At 37.2% G+C, this 18,863-nt stretch overlaps 1 protein-coding gene and 1 non-coding gene across 2 annotated transcripts in view; both read right to left on the bottom strand.

Annotated features, from left to right (window-relative positions):
• TMEM167A (transmembrane protein 167A) overlaps nt 1–18,863 on the bottom strand; it is a 42,932-nt gene that overhangs the window by 6,003 nt on the left and 18,066 nt on the right. Inside the window, exons 2-3 of the mRNA XM_068979541.1 lie at nt 9,762–9,871; nt 5,113–5,147 (exon numbers count right to left, since the gene is read on the bottom strand). Coding sequence (XP_068835642.1) covers nt 5,113–5,147; nt 9,762–9,871 — 145 coding nt within the window. The remainder of the gene's footprint in view (nt 1–5,112; nt 5,148–9,761; nt 9,872–18,863) is intronic.
• Nucleotides 7,820–7,954, bottom strand: LOC138086727 (small nucleolar RNA U109). The gene has a single exon (XR_011145432.1). It is a non-coding gene; the product is annotated as a small nucleolar RNA U109 (small nucleolar RNA).

The raw sequence follows: 18,863 nt of genomic DNA on the forward strand, positions 1-18,863 counted from the left end.
CTTGAAGGTCATTATTTTCAGAGCTCCCTCACTGAGATCATAGGGATACAACTGGTAAGTTTCTTATCTTTGTATCTATTCAATGGCAATATTCATGACACATTTTACACACATGCAAACAAAATAAACATTTGGTGTTTTCCAGAGTGTTCTATCCACAGACATTTAATGAACTGTGTTCCAACTAAACAAAAATTCAGAAAGTGAGAAAATACAGTTTTTACAATATTATCTCAACTGAAAAAAGAAAAAAACTAGAAAATAGTGTTGTTCCTTGTTTTTTTAAGCAATGCTGATTCTTTCAGAGTAAAAAACTCAAGTTATCCAACAAAACAAGAACAAAAATCAATCAGGTAGATCTCATAAGGAAGCCTGTCCCTCTTTCCATAGGGCTAGATACTCTGATTGTCAAATACAGCCTTCTTAAATACTAAAAGAAGAGATTAATACTGTCCTAAATTTGCCATCTGCTAAAAATTATTTTTTGAGGAAGTTCTTCTCTTCCTCATCCTCCAACTTAGAATGCTATGATTTACATATGGGTTTCATTTTCCTGTTTTTAATTTTCTTAAAAGAGATTGCCATGTGGTAGAGCTAAACATCTTTAGTTGAACTAGGGTAAGAACGTTACTTCTTGTCTGGTCTTAGGTCTCTGTAAGTGAATGTGAAACAGTTGCTGTAATGTGATGTGTAACATGATAAGATGATCTGGCTGGGCCTTTTCCCATTAAAATTGCATCCTTTCTTTGGGGATATACTCTGTGTCAAGATAAGAGAGGAACATGTGGTTGAGAAAGCTGCATATCAGTACCAACATTTTCTAAAACACTTCGCCAAAATGAAAAGCTAATGGTTTTCACATAATTGGCAAAAGTGAATAACTGAATTATTTAACCTATGATATTCATGCAGTCAAGAGAGGAAAATGAAAATACATGGGCAAGCAAAAAAGGAAAAGGCATAGTTTATAATTAGATGCAAAAATCGATAATACTAACAGGATATCTTTAAGAAAGCTATAAACTACATGTCTGAAACCTTTACCTACACTTCCAAGCAACAATTGTGAACAAAGTCACCTGGATTAGTTACTAATGGAGTTGTACAATGTTTTCTAATTTATTACATAAAAAATGGATTTAAAATGCCTTAACATTTTATTCACCATAAGCCAATAATTTTAATGTTCATGAATCTAATCCTGAATATTTATTGGAAGGACTGAAGCTGAAGCTGAAACTCCAATACGTTGGCCACCTGATGCGAACAACTGATTCATTGGAAAAGATCCTGATGCTGAGAAAGATTGAAGGCAGGAGAAGGATGAGATGGTTGGATGGCATCATTGACTTAATAGACGTGAGTTTGAGTAAACTCTGGGAGTTGGTGATGGACAGTGAAGCCTGGCATGCTGCAGCAGTCCGTGGGGTTGGAGAGTCTGACAGGACTGGGTGACTGAACTGAACTGATGAATGTAATCCAGTGATATTCTCTATTCCCTCAAACTGTCCATAATGTTCTTCTTCTTTTTCTGAATAGCTGATTTACAATGTTTTAGGTATACAGCAAACTGTTCAGATATACATCCACATACACATATATATTTATACATTCTTTTTCAGATTTCCATTAACGATATTACAATATAGTGAATATAGTTCCTTGTGCTACATTGTGCTGTGCTGTGCTTACTCAGTCGTGTCCGACTCTTTGTGACCCCATGAAAGGAGGACCCCTGCCAGGCTCCTCTGCCCATGGGGATTCTCCTGTCAACAATACTGGAGTGGGTTGCCATGCCCTCCTCCAGGGGATCTTTCCAACCCAGGGATTGCCCCAGGTCTCCTGCATTGCAAGCAGATTCTTTCTTTGTCTTCTGAGCCACCGTAGTAGGTACTTGTTATTCATCTATTTTGTATGTAATAGTATTTATTTGTTGATCCCAATTTCCTAATTTATCGCCCCCCTTTGTTTTCAATGTCTGCAAGTCTATTTCTCTTCTGTAAATAAATTCAAGATTCTACCTGCAAGTGGTACAGTATACTTGTCTTCTCTGTCTGACTTACTTCACTTAGTATGATCATCTCCAGGTCCACCCAGGCTGCTGTAAATGGCATTATTTCATTCTTTTTTTTTTTAATGGCTGAGTGATATTCTACAGCTGCAATGAACATTGGGGTGCATATATCTTTTCCTTTTCAAATGATGGTTTTCTCTGGATATATGCCAAGGAATGTGATGACTGAATCATATGGTAACTCATTTTTTGTTTAAGGGACCTCCATACTGTTCTCCACAGTGGCTGTGCCAGTTTACAGCAACAGTGCAGTTTGGTTCCTTTTTCTCCACGCCCTCTCCACCATTTATTATTCAATGGCCATTGATGATGGCCATTCTGACCAGGAGTGAGGTGATACCTCACTGTGGTTTTGATTTGCATTTCTCTAATAATTAGTAATGTTAAGCATCATTTCATGTGCCTATTCATGTATGTCTTCTATGAAGAAATGTCTATTTAGATCTACCCAATTTTTGACTGGGTTATCTGTTTAATATTGAACTATACAAGCTGTTTGTATATTTTGAAAACTAATTTCCTTGTCAGTCACATCATTTGCAACTATTTTCTCCCACTCCATAGATTGTCTTTTCATTTTGTTTATGGTGTCCTTTGCTGTGCAAACGCATACAAGTGTGACTAGGTCCTATTTATTTTTGCCTTTGTTTCCTTTACTCTAGGAGTTGGATCCAAAATAATACGGTTGCAATTTATGTCACAGAGTCTTCTGCCTATATTTTCCTTTAGAAGTTTCACAGTATCTAGTCTTAAGATACTTAAAATAAAGACCTAAATATGTGTTTATTTTTGTATGTTGTTAGAGAATGTTCTAATTCCATTCTTTTACCTGTGGCTGTAAAGTTTTTCCAGCACCACTTATTGAAGAGACTTTTTCTCCACTGTATATTCTTGCCTCCACTGTTGTAGATTAATTGATCATAAATGCATGAGGTTTATTCTTGTCCTTTCTCTTAAAGGACACGCACAAAATTTCACAAGTTTCAGGACCCAGGGCCAAAGCAGTGACTTGATAGGAGCCTCGGTCAGACCTACCTTCTGGTCTTGGAGAATCTCCTGGAGAAGCAGAAGGTGACTGCATCTTACCTTGGGGACACAGACACTAACGGGAGCCATTCTGAGTTACTTATGTCATATGGACACTGGCAGGAACCACTGCAGAATCTCTCCTCTAGCTTAGAACTGAGTCCTTGCCCAACAGCCTATAGGTGAGTGCTGAGACACCCCAAGCTAAGCAGCCCATCTGGTGAGGACAGAGCCACATCCATCAGCAGACATGCTGCCTTAAGAGCCCACAGCTGCCTCTGAACATGGCCCTATCCACCAGAGGGTTCAGTGCTCCATTCTACTTACCAGCAGGCAAGCACCAGCCCCAGAAACCCATGGAGCCCAGCCCTGCCCTCAGAGAAGCCTGCTCTAGCCTCTGGATCAGCCTCACTCCAACAGGGGGCAGACACTAAATGCTAGAAAACCACAATCCTGCAACCTACAGACTCAGACTGCCCCCTAAGCTCCCATCCCAGCAGGCCAGGCCCTGGCCTGGGTCCAGTTCGGACATGGTCTGGCCCACTAGCAGGCCAAGTTTCAGAACACCCTAGACACCGTACCAAACTGTGTCAGGAACCTCTCCCCACCCCCACCAGTGGTGCTGGGAAAACTAGACAGCTACACGTAAAAAAATGAAATCAGAACAGCTAGTTCCTCACACTATATATAAAAATAATCTCAAAATGGATTAAGGACCTAAATGTAGGACTGGAAACCATAAACTCCTAGAAGAAAATAGAGTGGAATACTTTGACATAAATCATATTTTTGGGGATCTATCTAAAGGAAACAAAAGCAAAAATAAACTGGATCTAATTAATATTAAAAGCTTTTCCATAGCAGAAGAAACCATCAACAAAATGAAAAGACAACCTATGGAATGAGACAGAATATTTGCTAATGTCATGACTGATAAGGGATTAATATCCAAAACCTATGAACAGCTCATAAAACTCAACATCAAAAAAACAACCCAATTAAACCTGGGCAGAAGGCCTGAAGAGAAAGTTTTTCAAAGAAGACATACAGATGACCAACAGGCAGATGAAAAGATGATCAATACTATTAATCATCACAGAAATGCAAATTAAAACCAAAATGAGATGTCATCTCACACCTATTAGAATGGCTATCATTAGAGGAGACACAACAAATGTTGCTGAGGATGTGGTTATTGGTGGAAATGTAAATTAATGCAGCCTCTATGGAAAACAGGATAGAGGTTTCTCAGTAAAAACAGAACTACAATATGACCCAGCAATAAGACCACAGAACTGGTCTGTGGCCCAGAGGTTGAGAAGCCCTGTTACATAATATTTTGCATCAATTACACTTTAATAAAAAATATTATTGGTGAATAAAGCACATTTTAATTCATTTACTTACCAATTATTTGAGACTCTAGTATGTGCTGGGCATTGTATTAAATAGTATACATAATGTTATGGGACAATGAATATTAATATATATTGTTATCTAACCATTTACACACTTAAGATGCTACTAACTTTATTATGAAAAGTTAGAAGATAACATGGATTCAAAAGATGAAATAGTTCATGTTTTCTAAAAGCAACTAGTAAGATTCTATGACTTACCAGGGGGCAATTAGATAGTTGCTCAGCAAGCCTTTCATTAAATGCAAAAATCCACCTCAGTTATCGAAATGGTACATATTATATGGAACAGCATGCTCTATACAATGTATGCATATACATACTTGCCTGTAATCTCAAAATCAGGAATGCATACTGTTTACTGTCTAAATTACAGAGACCTTTGACCTGCTTTCCATCTCCCTATTAGTGAATATTAGAAGGTATCTGTGAAATCATTTTAAATAGTGTCAAGAAAAGAGTTACATGGACCTCTATAAAGTACTGCAAAAAGGTACACAACTGGGAAGTCTGCACTTTAGAAACTGACATTTTGATTTGTTTGACTATAACTGGCCAACAGTTTACAGCATAAGAAAGTAGAGAGATACTCACCAATTCTAGCACACTTCCAAAATATACCCAACAACCTGCAGAAAATAAAAAAGCAGCTACCGATTACTGGGAAAGACAAATTATTCAGTATCATATAGGTAATTTATTACATATTAGCATTTTAACTGCTGATGCATTGCTTTAAACTGAAGTTCATTTGATATTGAGCCGCTACTTATATAGAAAAGTAGGACACAATAGCTTGTCAACCATCAATGTACAGAAACTATTAGAAATTGGAACATACATGGTGTCACAGGTTGGGCCCAAAGTAAATTAATGTAAGAATGGCAAAAATTTGCATAAGAGCTTACTATTAAAAGATTAATTCAGTCAACTTCAAGTGCTTTATCTTCAAAAGCAAAAAACACATAATGCTGATTTAAATAAACATTAATTTTGCAAAAATAGTACATGGACACAGTTGGTTTTGGATAAACTTTGACATTAACTGAAAAAACTTTTTACTGAATATAGTTCTATATTTAAATGATCTATAATCATGAATTCCAATGACAGTATTTACATGACCATAACATTAAATGAGGAATACAAAAATACGAGCCTATATTTCAATGTAATATATTCAATATAACATATCTCAACATAAGAAAACCCTAGTTTAGGGATATTGTATATGAAACTATAATTTCATATAAAATTTAAAATATATATTTAAAATACATATATTCTGGAAATAATAAAAATTAGACTAATATTTCTATTTCAGTTCCATGAATAAAGATATAAATACATATTATATGGATATATCACTTATTTTGCAAGTACTAAAAAATGTACTAACAGTACTAAAAAAGTACTAACAGCTTAAAAAAATGACATTCAATGAACAGAGATATTTGAAAAAAAATATAGACAATTATTTTGATGTGACAAAAGAACAGAAATATAAATAGTATTGCACATGGTTACAAATCAAGATAAATTAACTTTAAAATTACTGCAGTGAATTAGAATTGTTAAAGGAAGAAAATCATGTTTATATTTGAGATAAATTATATTTTCTTTGCCCAAAGAGATGGCTGGCAATAAATCATTATACTGGAATGGTTAAGACTAAAAAAAAATGCTGAGTCAATTAAGTTCCAAACATGTTCTTCCTCTGAAGTATACAGTAATTTCCTGACATCAAAGCAAAAAGTCCCTTAGTTCAGATTAAATGAAATGGGCAAAAATATAAATATTGTGAAGGATGGGAATTCTGACAGGTGAAGCAACTTCACTATAAGAATAAAAAGGACAAATGTATACTCTTGGAAGCAAAGGATCAGGGCTAAACTGTGCCTAAGTTCAATTCTACTTACTTGGTTGCATAACTGTGAGCAGGTTATTTTACCTCATTTTAATAGGGTTGCTATAAGGGTTAAATGAGTTATTACACAGAAAGTCTTTAGAATAGTGACTAACATGTGCTATGTTCAATATTACATAGGCTAAAGGTATGGACAATAACTCCAGGTATCACTAACATTGGCTTATACTTCATCAAAAAAATGGAAGACAATTTGTTAGTGATCTGCAATGCCCTGCAAACTTGATTCTAAAAATCTATTGATTATGAATGAATTACTGACTCAAAGCTGCTCTGGTTGAGGTATTCAGAAATAGGACACTTGAAGTTCCTCTATGGGAAGCTTAGGGCCCTTCAGAACAGTCTGAAACCACATCATCAGAGTCAAGGTCTTTGCAGGTCTTATAGTCTAGAAATTAGCATCAAAGCATCAGTAGGAAATTGGTATAACAGAGCATATTAAAAGCTACTTAAGTGAAAAAAATTCCTAATTTGGCAACATAAGAGATTAATTGGCACTACTTTGGTCTTTTTCACGTATTTCCCTACCTAGACATTTACACGATATCCCAAATGTTAAAACGAACTTAAGCTGGTAAGCACCAATACAAATATGCTGCTTAGTTTTTAAAGACATAAACCAGTAAGCATACATGCTGATAAAATTATAAAGTCTATGAAAATAGGAAACTAGACAAAATAGCAACTCTTCGCTGCTGCTTTTAAGTTCTATACTATTTGAAGCAGCAAAAAATGAAGTTGCTATTTTCAACAGTGAAGTTATTAAAAACTCATTTTATCTAATTGGTCCATTTTATCTAATTGGCTCACTTAAGAGTGGAACACTCAGTATAATCAAAGGAAAGTTTACTATGACTTTCATAAATATATATTTTTAACAGAAAAGAACAAGGACCAGTAAAAATCTCTTCCACAGAAATTATTTCATTTGTCCAAGTCAAAATAAAAGGAGCTTAACATTTGTATAGAGACAATGTTTTTAGGGCTTCCATTGTGGGTCAGTGGTAAACAATCTGCCTGCCAATGCAGGAGACACAGGTTTGACCCCTGATCTGGGAAGATCCCACACGCTGAGGAGCAACTAAGCCCATGAGCCACAGGAATTGAGCCCATGTGCTGCAACTACGGAAGCTTGCCTGGCCTGAGAGCCCATGCTCCTCAATAAGAGAAGCCACCGCAATGAGACGCCTGCACACCACAACTAGAGAGTAGCTCCCACTCGCTGCAAACAGAGAAAAGCCCATGTAGCAAGCAGCGAAGACCCAGCACAGCCAGAAGCAAACAAAACAAAAAGTTTTTCAAAAAAGCTTTCAAACAGCTAACTGTATCATATATACTTTAAAATGTAAAAATAGGCATGCTATTCCTTTGGTTTTATGTAGGAGAAATATACTACTACTCAACCTCTACTGTAAGGTTGGCAGCCCTGAGAACTCCTTTTTTAATGTAGCATGTTGTGGATGTATTCCTGCTTCCAAAGGGATGAGAAGCAGACATTTCCACATGCAGCCTACTTTGTCGCAGCACCAGAAATGTACAAATACTCTGTTCTACCACTATGTGATTATTCATGAATGAAATAAATTCTTTATTAAACATTATGTATTAGAAATCTAAAATAACAATCGATGAGATTGTTTACTGGATTCTGCCATGGCTTTGTTGTTGTTGTTTAGTTGCTAAGTTGAGTCTGACTCTTTGTGACCCCATGGACTGTAGCCTGCCAGGCTCCTCTGTTCATGGGATTTCCCAGGCAGAATATTGGAGTGGGTTGCCATTTCCTTTTCCAGGGGATCTTCCCAACCCAGCAATTGAATCTGTGCCTTCTGCATTGCCAGGTGGATTCTTCACTGCTGAGCCACCAGAGAAACCCACAGGGGATTGCAGAGAAAGGGAAGGAGGAAATAAAATTATTTAGCTGAGTAGAAAGGCTTCTCGTACAACTAAGCAACAAATAAAATTATATAATTTCAACAAAGGGACTGAAGACTCAGTGCAATAAGAGTTCAGAGAAAAGGTGGAATGATAAGAACATAATCTCTACAAAGGAAGTGAGATGTTGTCAGAAAAACTCATGGACAAATAACATCTGTTTTCACCTTCAGTAGGTTAAATAAAATGCCTTAGGACAATAGAGACAGATCATCAGTTTATTGGAACAAGATTATAGATTTTCATTATTCAAAACTGGGTAGCGGTTCTCTATGCCTTTATAGATGTTCAAACAAACCTACATAATAAAAAGAAATGGTAACAAAAGCCAAATGATTTAGATAATGGAATGTTTGAATAAATGTTAATTATGACCCCAAAGATATAATGCAGTTGAAGGAAAGATAATTATTTCCTCTCATAGTTGAATATCTACTACCTTGCTTCTTGTAGGAGATTTTCTTAGTGGAAAAACAGAGCCTGACTTTGCAGTATCCTAATTAGAACTTTTCCTTTCCATCAAAAACAAAAAAGGTGAAGATAATTAATTATTCCTATGTGAAGTGTTCTATTTCATCCTACTATTTCTTAAGATGATTAAGGATCTTACCATGAAAGGATTAAGACAATTATTCACAGAATTAATCTGTAAGGAAAAAAAAGTTTAGACAGTATTCACCATATGGTCTCTGTTTTTTTTTTTTTTTTTTAAATATAGTTGTCCTTCTGGTTGAACTCAACATGTATTTCTGTGTGAGGAACATGGCACTTAAATATTTTAAGTCTATGTTGTATTCCATTAAGCTCAATTTTGGCAGGAGTGTTAACATACAATTAAAAGGGATGTGACATGCCCAAAGCTTAACTTTTACTATTGCTTTAAGAAAGCTAAATCTCTCCAAAGATGTTTGCTTTATGATACAGCTGGGAAGCCTATATGATTAGAGTGGTCCTGGAGTGGAGGTGGGATGTCTATATTAGTACTGTAGTGGACACAGTGCTTATAAACTGTTTAATGCTTTCAAGATAAGATAATGGATTTTACTATTAAAAATGAAGGCCAAACCCTGTCTCTGAAACTACTAAACTGTAGCTATATTTTCAGAAAGAAAAACTATCTCATCTTTTAAAATACACTTTTTTTTTTTCAGTCCAGCACACTTCAGGTAACTTCTGATATTTATCTTTTTGGTAAGAATCTATGAATATAAAGATCTGGGTTTTTTTAAAAACAAGGAAAAACAATGTAAAAAGTTATTTTTACATAACTTAGTTATACAAACTAAATTACATATAGAAATTAAATTACTTAATGACTTTCAATAGTTGGCATTTAATATCTCTAAGCACTAACTTGGGTGATTAAACATTATTAGTAACATACCCAGTTTTATTTCTGTCCAGGAGGCTGGGTGCCAAGGATCGGATATAAGCACAGGTACATATAAGCAGCAAGATTACAGTCAACAGACTCTGAAAATTGAAAATGGCAGACTAAAAAGAGAAAAAGAAAAATTAATGTCACAAGATAAACTGCATAGGTAACAAAAAAAGTCAGACAATTCCATATTAAGAATCACATTTTTTTTCTTCAAAAAGGCAAACAGAATGACATGTCTGAGAACGCTTTTTAAAAGCAGAAAGTGAAGTTGCTCAGTCATGTCCAACTCTTTCCAACCCCTTGGACTGTGGCCTATGAGGCTCCTCTGTCCGTGGAATCTTCCAGGCAAGAATACTGGAGTGGGTTGCCATTTCCTTCTCCAGGGGATCTTCCCAACTCAGGGATTGAACCCAGGTCTCCTGCATTGCAGGCCAGACGCTTTACCATCTGAGCCACCAGGGAAGCCTTAAAAGGAAAATTACAAGGTATTTTGAGACCATACCTTCTTCTCCATTCTTTGGGCTAAGGAATTCAGAAGATGCAACAAAAATTCCAAATTCAAGAACTTAAAAATACCACCAAAAATGTTACAAATCGAAACCAGCTCACCAAAGCCAAACCAATAATTAATACAGATGTCCTAGGATTCCAGACTACTAGGCAGAACATACGGTCTTCAAGCTCTGCAAGTAAGCTGGCTATGTAACCTCAGTTGAATATTGCCCTCTCTAAATCTCTGTTTCACATCAGCAAAACCAGGTGGAGAATGGGGAGACAGATTCAATGCTGGCTCAAGATTTTTCAATTCTGAAATTCTCTTAGAATAAGAATGCTTTAAGTAGTCATGTTCCATGCATTGACTAATAGTTGTCAATTAGGTTTTGGTGAAAAAAAGTACTTGCTCATTCACTGCTGATACTTTAAAAGTTATTAAGATAAAAAATTTAACACAAGAATCTGTTCTTAAATAAAACTGTTACACATTTATCATAATACTCATCCCTAAAGAGGGGACAAATGGAATCTCCAGAACCTAACTACCCGTCAGCCACACAGTGGGTGCCCAATAAGAGATGATGGAGTAAATAAAACAATTTTTAAAAAGTACAGGAATACTACTGTACATACAAAAGAACAACTTTTCTATTATATACAGGTAGCTAAAATATATCAATCTCACACAGTAGCTAACAATATATTTATAGTAGACTCAGAAATACTTCCTGAGGGGGGATCAAGATGGTGGAGTAGGATGTGAAACTCACCTCCACCAACAAAATGCATCAAAAATACATCTAAATGTGGAATAATTCTCACAGAAAACCAACTGGAAATGGACAGATCTCCTATATAACCAAAGCTGCAAGAAAGATCTCCACGTAACCAGGTAGGATAGGGAAGAAAAAAGGCATCAAGATGGGACAGAAAGATGCCTCTGGTAGGCATGTGTAAAGGAGAAAGGGTCTACACAGGCAGGCTTGGGAAGCATCCTTGCCTGCTGGAACAGACAAGAGTGGTTTCAGGGGCTTAGACTTGATAGGAATGTATGCATGCTGGGTTGCTAACAATCAGGGTGGAGAGAGACTGCTGCTGACGGCTGCACCTCACCACACTTCCCAGTCAAAGTGTGAATCAGGTTGGGATACAAATATGTACAGCAGCTAAGCAGTGAATCTTCGCAGATACGCTCTGCAGGAAGACGCCATCTATTAATGGCTGCAAGAAGCCAGCTCTTGGGGTCTGGTGTTCCAGGTCTAGCCACAGAGCCCACAGTCTCGAGGCAGGAGGAAGATGGGCACCCACCAGAGTAAAGCAGCTAGAGATTCATTCCCTATGGACTGAAACTCCAAGACGAGAATAGCAACACAAATAAGGGAGGAGGCTGGGCCCTGCCCAGACCACACATTTCTCATTCAGCTTCTCATTCATTTCCCATTTAGGGAGTCATGAGACCTCCTCGACCACATTCCTGCAGAAAGGCTCCCTGAAGGTCAAAGCAGGAGTGATGTCAAGGGATATTCTACCCATATGCCTTTTTGGCAGAAGTCATCTTGGCTAAGAGATGTGTGCTCACACATGGGGGAATCCTGAGATATACCAAATATGGACTGTGAACCAGGCAAATCAAAATGACTGGAAGAACTTACCCCATAAAAGTAATTCAAACTGCCATGAGGGTGTGACTCAGCAACTCTCTGAGTCTGCCCATGTGTCTATCCACACATACTGTATTCTTTTTTTTCCCCTTTTAACACATACTTTACTTGTTTCACTACTTCCCAACTTTGTGGGTATTCTTTTCTGCAAAGTTGAAGGGCCAGGGCCTTGTCACTGACCACTGGTCTAATGGCTAGGATTGGTGTTCTCACTGCCACAACCTGGCCTCAGTCTCTGGGTGGGGACTCAAGCCCTGCTTTAAGCTGCTACAGGCTGAAGCACCCCTAAAGTGAAGGTGGGGGTAAAGGGGGAAGGAGTTGCGAGGTGGGTCCGGGTTTTGGCAGTGGTACTGGGTGGACTTTGAGAGGCACAGAAAGGCATGTCTCCAGTAGAGAGCCCCTGTGGAGGAGTACTCAGTGCTCCAGGTCCACCCTCTTCCCACCTCCGCTTGGAGCTGGATCTGAGGTGGACAGGTCCTGAGAGAGGGCTGCCACAGAGGCAGTTAAGGTCCCAGGAAACAGCACAACCATTTTGATTCATGCAGCCACAGTGCCCTGGCCCCCATAACCAGTCCACTCTGTACCACAGCCTACAGCTTAGCACTATATCTGGGACAAACACAATGGAAAAACAGAAGCAATTTTGGGCTGCTTATGGGCAGAACTGTGGCTGTCAAAAATATTGCACTCACACAGACTATAAAGGGATGCTCCCATATTAAAAACACACCTTCAAATCCATAGTAGAGAACTGTTTCTCTTAAATTCATAGAGACAGAATGAAGTTAAGAAAGATGAAAAAGCAGAGGAACTACTCAGATTTAAAAGAACAAGAGAAATTCCCCTGAAAGAAATGAAACAGCCCTCACCAGTCTTCCACACCCTGGGTTCAAAAAGGAAGAAAAATGTTATAGGAACTAAAAAAGGTAACTGATGGAAATTCAGATCATTGTAACAAGGAACTAGCAACTATAAACACGACCCAATCAAAGGCAGACAATACAGTTGCTAAGATAAGAGCCAATACAGATGCAATTAACAGCGGACTAAATTACAGAGAACAAATAAGTGATCTGGAGAACAGGATGATGGCAATCACTCAGTCAGAACAGCTAAAGAAAAAACTCTAAAAATATAAACAAGAGATCTCTGATGTATCATTTTGTTGTCATTTAGTCACTAAGTGATGGCCAACTCTTTTGATCCCCATGGACTGTAGCCCACTAGGCTCCTCTGTCCGTGGGATTCCCCATTTAGCAATACCGGGTTGCCAATTCTTTCTCCAGTGAATGTTCCTGATCCAGGGATCAAACCTGCATCTCCTGCACGAGTAGGTGGATTCTTTACCACTGAGCCTTCAGAGAAGCCCATCTGGTGTATCATTAACTGTAACAAAATTCACAATTCAGGGGTCCAAGAAGAAGAGAAATAAAAGGGGACTGAAAATGCATCTGAGGAAATCAAGGCTACAAACTTCCCAAACCAAAAGAAAGAAACAGATATTCAGGTACAGGAAGCACAGAGGGTCCCCTTAAAGATGAAAGCAAGCAGACCCATACCAACACATACCATAGTTAAAATGGCAAAAATTAAAGACAAAGACAGAAGTCTAAAGGCAGCAAGAGAGAACCAAAGAGTCATATTCAAGAGAATCACCATAAAGCTATCAGATGAATTCTCTGCAGAAACTCTGTAGGCAGAAACTCAGAAGGGAATGGCATGATATACTCAAAAAGTTCTGAAAGAGAAAAACCTACAACATACTAAACCCTGCAAGATTATCATTTAGACTAGAAAGATAAAGAATTTCTCAGACAAGCAAAAATTAAAAGAATACAGCAATTCTAAACCTACCCTAGAAGAAATATTGAAAGGTTTTTCTCTAAAGAGAAAAGAAGTAAGACTTAATAGGAAAAGGGGAAATTACAATAGGAAAGGCAAGCATGTAAAAGGATTAAGTAAGTAAAGTCACTCAACTTTACTCTTTGTCCAACTATCTGTGGCCCCATGGACTGTAGCCTACCAGGTTCCTCTGTCCATGGGATTTTCCAGGCAAGAGTACTGGAGTGGGTTGCCACTTCCTTCTCCAGGGGATCTTCCCGACCTTGGGATCGAACCTGGGTCTCCAACATTGTAGGCAGACACTACCATCTGAGCCACCAGGAAGTTTTATCATTTAAATAAGCCAGTATATTGATTGAAAAACAAGAAAAAAACGACAAAATGCAAGTAGACATAGTTATGTGTCAATATACTTAAGAACCTGGTTCAGTTCAGTCGCTTAGTCGTGTCCGACTCTTTGCGACCCCATGAACCGCAGGATGCCAGGCCTCCCTGTCCATCACCAACTCCCAGAGTCCACCCAAACCCACATCCATTGAGTTGGTGATGCCATCCAACCATCTCATCCTCTGTCAGCCCCTTCTCCTCCTGCCCTCAATCCTTCCCAGCATCAGGGTCTTTTCAAATAAGTCAGCTCTTCACATCAGGTGGCCAAAGTATTGGAGTTTCTAGTTCACCACAAATCAAAAATATACAACAGACTGACAAAAATCAAACAGAAGGGAACTCAAGCATAATATAAAAGAAAACCAACAAACCACAAAAGAAAAAAAACAAAAAGAAGAAATCAACAAAGAAGGACAAAAGTAACTGGAAAACAAGGTTGAAAATGGCAATAAGTACATAGTCATCAATAACTACTTTAAATGTCAATGGACTAAATGACCTGATCAAAAGACACAGGAAGGCAGATTAGATGAAAAATAAGACACTACAATATGCCACCTACAAAAGACTCACTTCAGGGTTAAGAACACACAGACTGAAAGTTAGCAGATGGAAAAAGATATTTCATGGAATTGGAAATGATAAGAAATTGGTGGTAGCAATATTCATATTAGACAAAGGAGACTTAAAGTCCATAAAGAAAGGCAGGAAGCACCTTATATAATAAATGGTTAAAAACAGCCAGAGGGTCTTATACTAATTACATATATGCATCAATGGCCAGATCTTTTAGACAGAAAATCTGTAAAGAAACAGATATCCTAAATGATACATCAGACCAGCTGGACTTGGTATCTACAAGACGCTACATCTCCAAAAATCAGAATACATGTTTTTTCTCATTTAAATAAGCACACATGGAACATTCTCTAGGACGGACCACATAAAAGATCACAAAACAAGCCTTAACAAATTTAAGAGCACAGAAATTATCTTAAGCATCTTTTCTGACCACAAAGGTATGAAAGTAGACATCAACCACAGGGGGTGAAAAAAAACAGGTAAAGAACAAACATATGGAGACTAAACAGCATGCCACAAAAATATAAACGGGACAATGATGAAATAAAAGAAAAAAAAATACCGTGAAACAAATGACAACGAAAACGTGCAAGCTCAGTCGCTAAGCTGGGTCTGACTCTTTGCAACCCCATGGACTGTAGTCTGCCAGGTACCTCTGTCCATGGGATTTTCCAGGCAGAAGTCCTGGAGTGGGGTGCCATTGCCTTCTCCTATTAAAAAGTTGCTTGAAAATAAGTGCTATCCTAAAGAGCCCAAAAGAATGTAGAGAAAAATGATTATAGATCATAAGGGAATTAAAACTGAGTAACGTGGATAGGAACATAATATTTAAATTGATAGACTGGATAATTATAATATCAACCCGTAGAAAAAGGACTCCACTTATAATAGCAACTAGAAGAAAAAGCTAAAATATTCAACATATAGAAACAATCTTAAGAAATCTGTAATATTGGCATTAAAGACCAAAATTGACAAAGCCTTAAAACATTAAAGCAACAGAAGTCGAATGGGTGGGATACCAGGTTTTTATAGCAGCACTAATCTGTAAATTGAGAACCCTAAAGTCTCCATACAAAAACTATTAGAACTAGTAAATAAATTCGGCAAGGTAGCAGGATAAAAGTTTAACATACATAAGTCAGTTCCATTTGTTTGCACTAACAATGAACTATCAGAAAGAAAAAGTAAAAAACAATCCTGTTTAAAATTGCATCCTCCCTCCCCCAAATAACGCCTAGGAATAAATTTATCCAAGTTACCGAAAAACTTACATGCTGAAGACTATAAAGAAATCTAAAGATATCACATGCTCTTGGACTGGAAGAATTAACATTGTTAAAATAGCCATACTACTTAAAGCAATCTATAGATTTAAAGTGATCCATATCAAAACACCTGTGACAGTTTTCACAGAACTAGTAACAATAACCCTAAAATTTACATGGAACCACATAAGACTCAGAATTTCCAAAGCAATACTGAGGACAAAGGACAAAGCACAAGGCTGGAAGCCTAAACCCTTTCAGACTTCAGACAAGAATACACAAAGCTACAATAATCAAAACAGCATCCTATCAGTACAAAAATAAACATTTGATCAATGGACAGAATGGAGAGCCCAGTAATAAGCCCATAGACCCATGGTCAATTTACTGATGACAAAGGAAGTGAGAATACATAATACAAAAAAGACAATCTCTTCAACAAGTGTTGTTGGGAATGCTGAACAGCTATACAAAAATCAATGAAATTGAAATTGAACACTCCCTCACACCATAGACAAAAATAAACTCAAAGTGGATTAAAGACCTAAATATAAATATAAATAAGACATGACACCATAGAAAGAGAACCCAGGCAAAATATTCTCAGACATAAACTGTAGCAGTATTTTTTTTTTAAGATCAGTTTCACAAGGCAAAAGAAATAAAAGCAAAACAAGCAAATGGGACTTAATCAAACTTGAAACATTTTTGCACAGCTAAGGAAAACTATCAATAAAACAAAAAAACCTATGGTATGGGAGAAAATATTTGCAATGGGTGAGACCTACAAGGGGTTAATATAAAAAATATACAAACAGCTTGTACGATTCAAGTGAAAAAACACACAACCCAATCAAAAAAATGCTAAACAGGCATCTCTCCAAATAAGACATTCAGATGGCCATTAGGTACGTTAAAAAATGCTTAACAAGGTTAATTATTAGAGAGATGCAAATCAAACCACAATGATGTATCATGTATCAACTCACACTGGTCAGAATAACTCTCATCAGAAAGTCTACCAATGACGAATGTTGCAGAGGGAGTGGAGAAAAGGGCACCCTCTTATATCGTTTTGGGAACGTAGATTGGTGCAGCCACTATGGAAAACAGTATGAAGGTTCCTTTAAAAAGGAAAAACAGACCTACCATGTGACCCAGCAATCCTACTCCTTGGCATGTATCAGGAAAATATGAACACTCCAATTTCAAGATACGTGCACCTTGCTGTTCATAGCAGCACTCAGCAAAGTGATGAAAACAATCCAAGCGCCTATTAATAGAGGACTGGGTTAAGAAGATGCGCCACACGCAGGCTGGAAAATTACTCAGGCACCAAAGAGTGAGATACTGCCATTTGCAGCCAAATAGAAAGACCCAGAGAACATTACACTAAGCAAAGTTCAAGTCAGAGAGAGACAAATATCATATGATATCACTTATACACGTAATCTAAAACATAATAAAAATGAGTCTATATACAAAACAGAAAAAACTCAAAGACTCAGAACTCATGGTTACTAAAGGACCAGGGGAGGGGGGAGGGATAAATAAGGAGTACAGGATTAGCAGATATACATTATTATACATAAATAGATAAGCCATAAGAATTTACTGTATAGCATAGGGAATTATATTCACTATTTTATAATACACATAATGGGAAAAGTATCAAAAAAAAGTATATCTGAATTCCTTTGCTGAACACCTGAAACTGACAAAATATTGTAAATCAAACTATTCTTCAATTAAGTAGAAAGTACTTCTTGTAAAGTGAGGAGTTAGACAAATAAGTTATTAAAAAGATGCTGCTGCTACTGCTGCTAAGTCACTTCAGTTGCGTCCGACTCTGTGTGACCCCATAGACAGCAGCCCACCATGCTTCCCCGTCCCTGGGATTCTCCAGGTAAGAACACTGGAGGGGGTTGCCATTTCGTTCTCCAATGCATGAAAGTGAAAAGTGAAAGGGAAGTCGCTCAGTCCTGTCCGACTCTTCGCAACCCCACGGACTGCAGCCTACCAGGCTCCTCTGTCCATGGGATTTTCCAGGCAAGAGTAATGGAGTGGGGTGCCATCGCCTTCTCCTATTAAAAAGTTGCTTGAAAATAAGTGCTACCCTAAAGAGCCCAAAAGAATGTAGAGAAAAATGATTATAGATCATAAGGGAATTAAAACTGAGTAACGTGGATAGGAACATAATGTTTAAATTGATAGACTGGATAATTATAATATCAACCTGTAGAAAAAGGACTCCACTTATAATAGCAACTAGAAGAAAAAGCTAAAATATTCAACATATAGGAACAATCTTAAGAAATCTGTAATATTGGCATTAAAGACCAAAATTGACAAAGCCTTGAAACATTAAAGCACACAAAAGTCGAATGGGTGGGATACCAGGTTTTTATAGCAGCACTAATCTGTAAATTTAAAGTGAACCCAACAGCAGCAAGTTATTTTCGAAGTTGACAACGGATTTTGAAGTACATACAGAAAAATGGGAAGAATAACCAGGAGAATCCTAAAAAAAGAATTACATCTTTCAGAAGCTGTCATAATATTTTTTAAATTTTTTACACATTTTTAATGATTTAATTTACAAACTATTCAAAACATTAAGAAAACTATACATGTTATTTGCCAATATTTTAAGGACAAAAAATCCTCCTGTACAATGCTAGGGGATGGGAAAAAAAGGAAACAAGACTCGCAATAAGTGTATCTGTACTAGGTTAAGACTTTATGCAAGGAAGACGAGATAATGCAGTGCTCTCTCTCAAACGGTTTTAACCTAATTCTCAACTTTCCTGAATTTCTCAAACTTTCAAAGTGTTACTATTATGGGCTGAATAAAGTAAAACTGATTTGTA

Source organism: Capricornis sumatraensis, chromosome 9, assembly GCF_032405125.1.
Source record: "Capricornis sumatraensis isolate serow.1 chromosome 9, serow.2, whole genome shotgun sequence".
NCBI classification, from domain to species: Eukaryota; Metazoa; Chordata; class Mammalia; order Artiodactyla; family Bovidae; genus Capricornis; species Capricornis sumatraensis.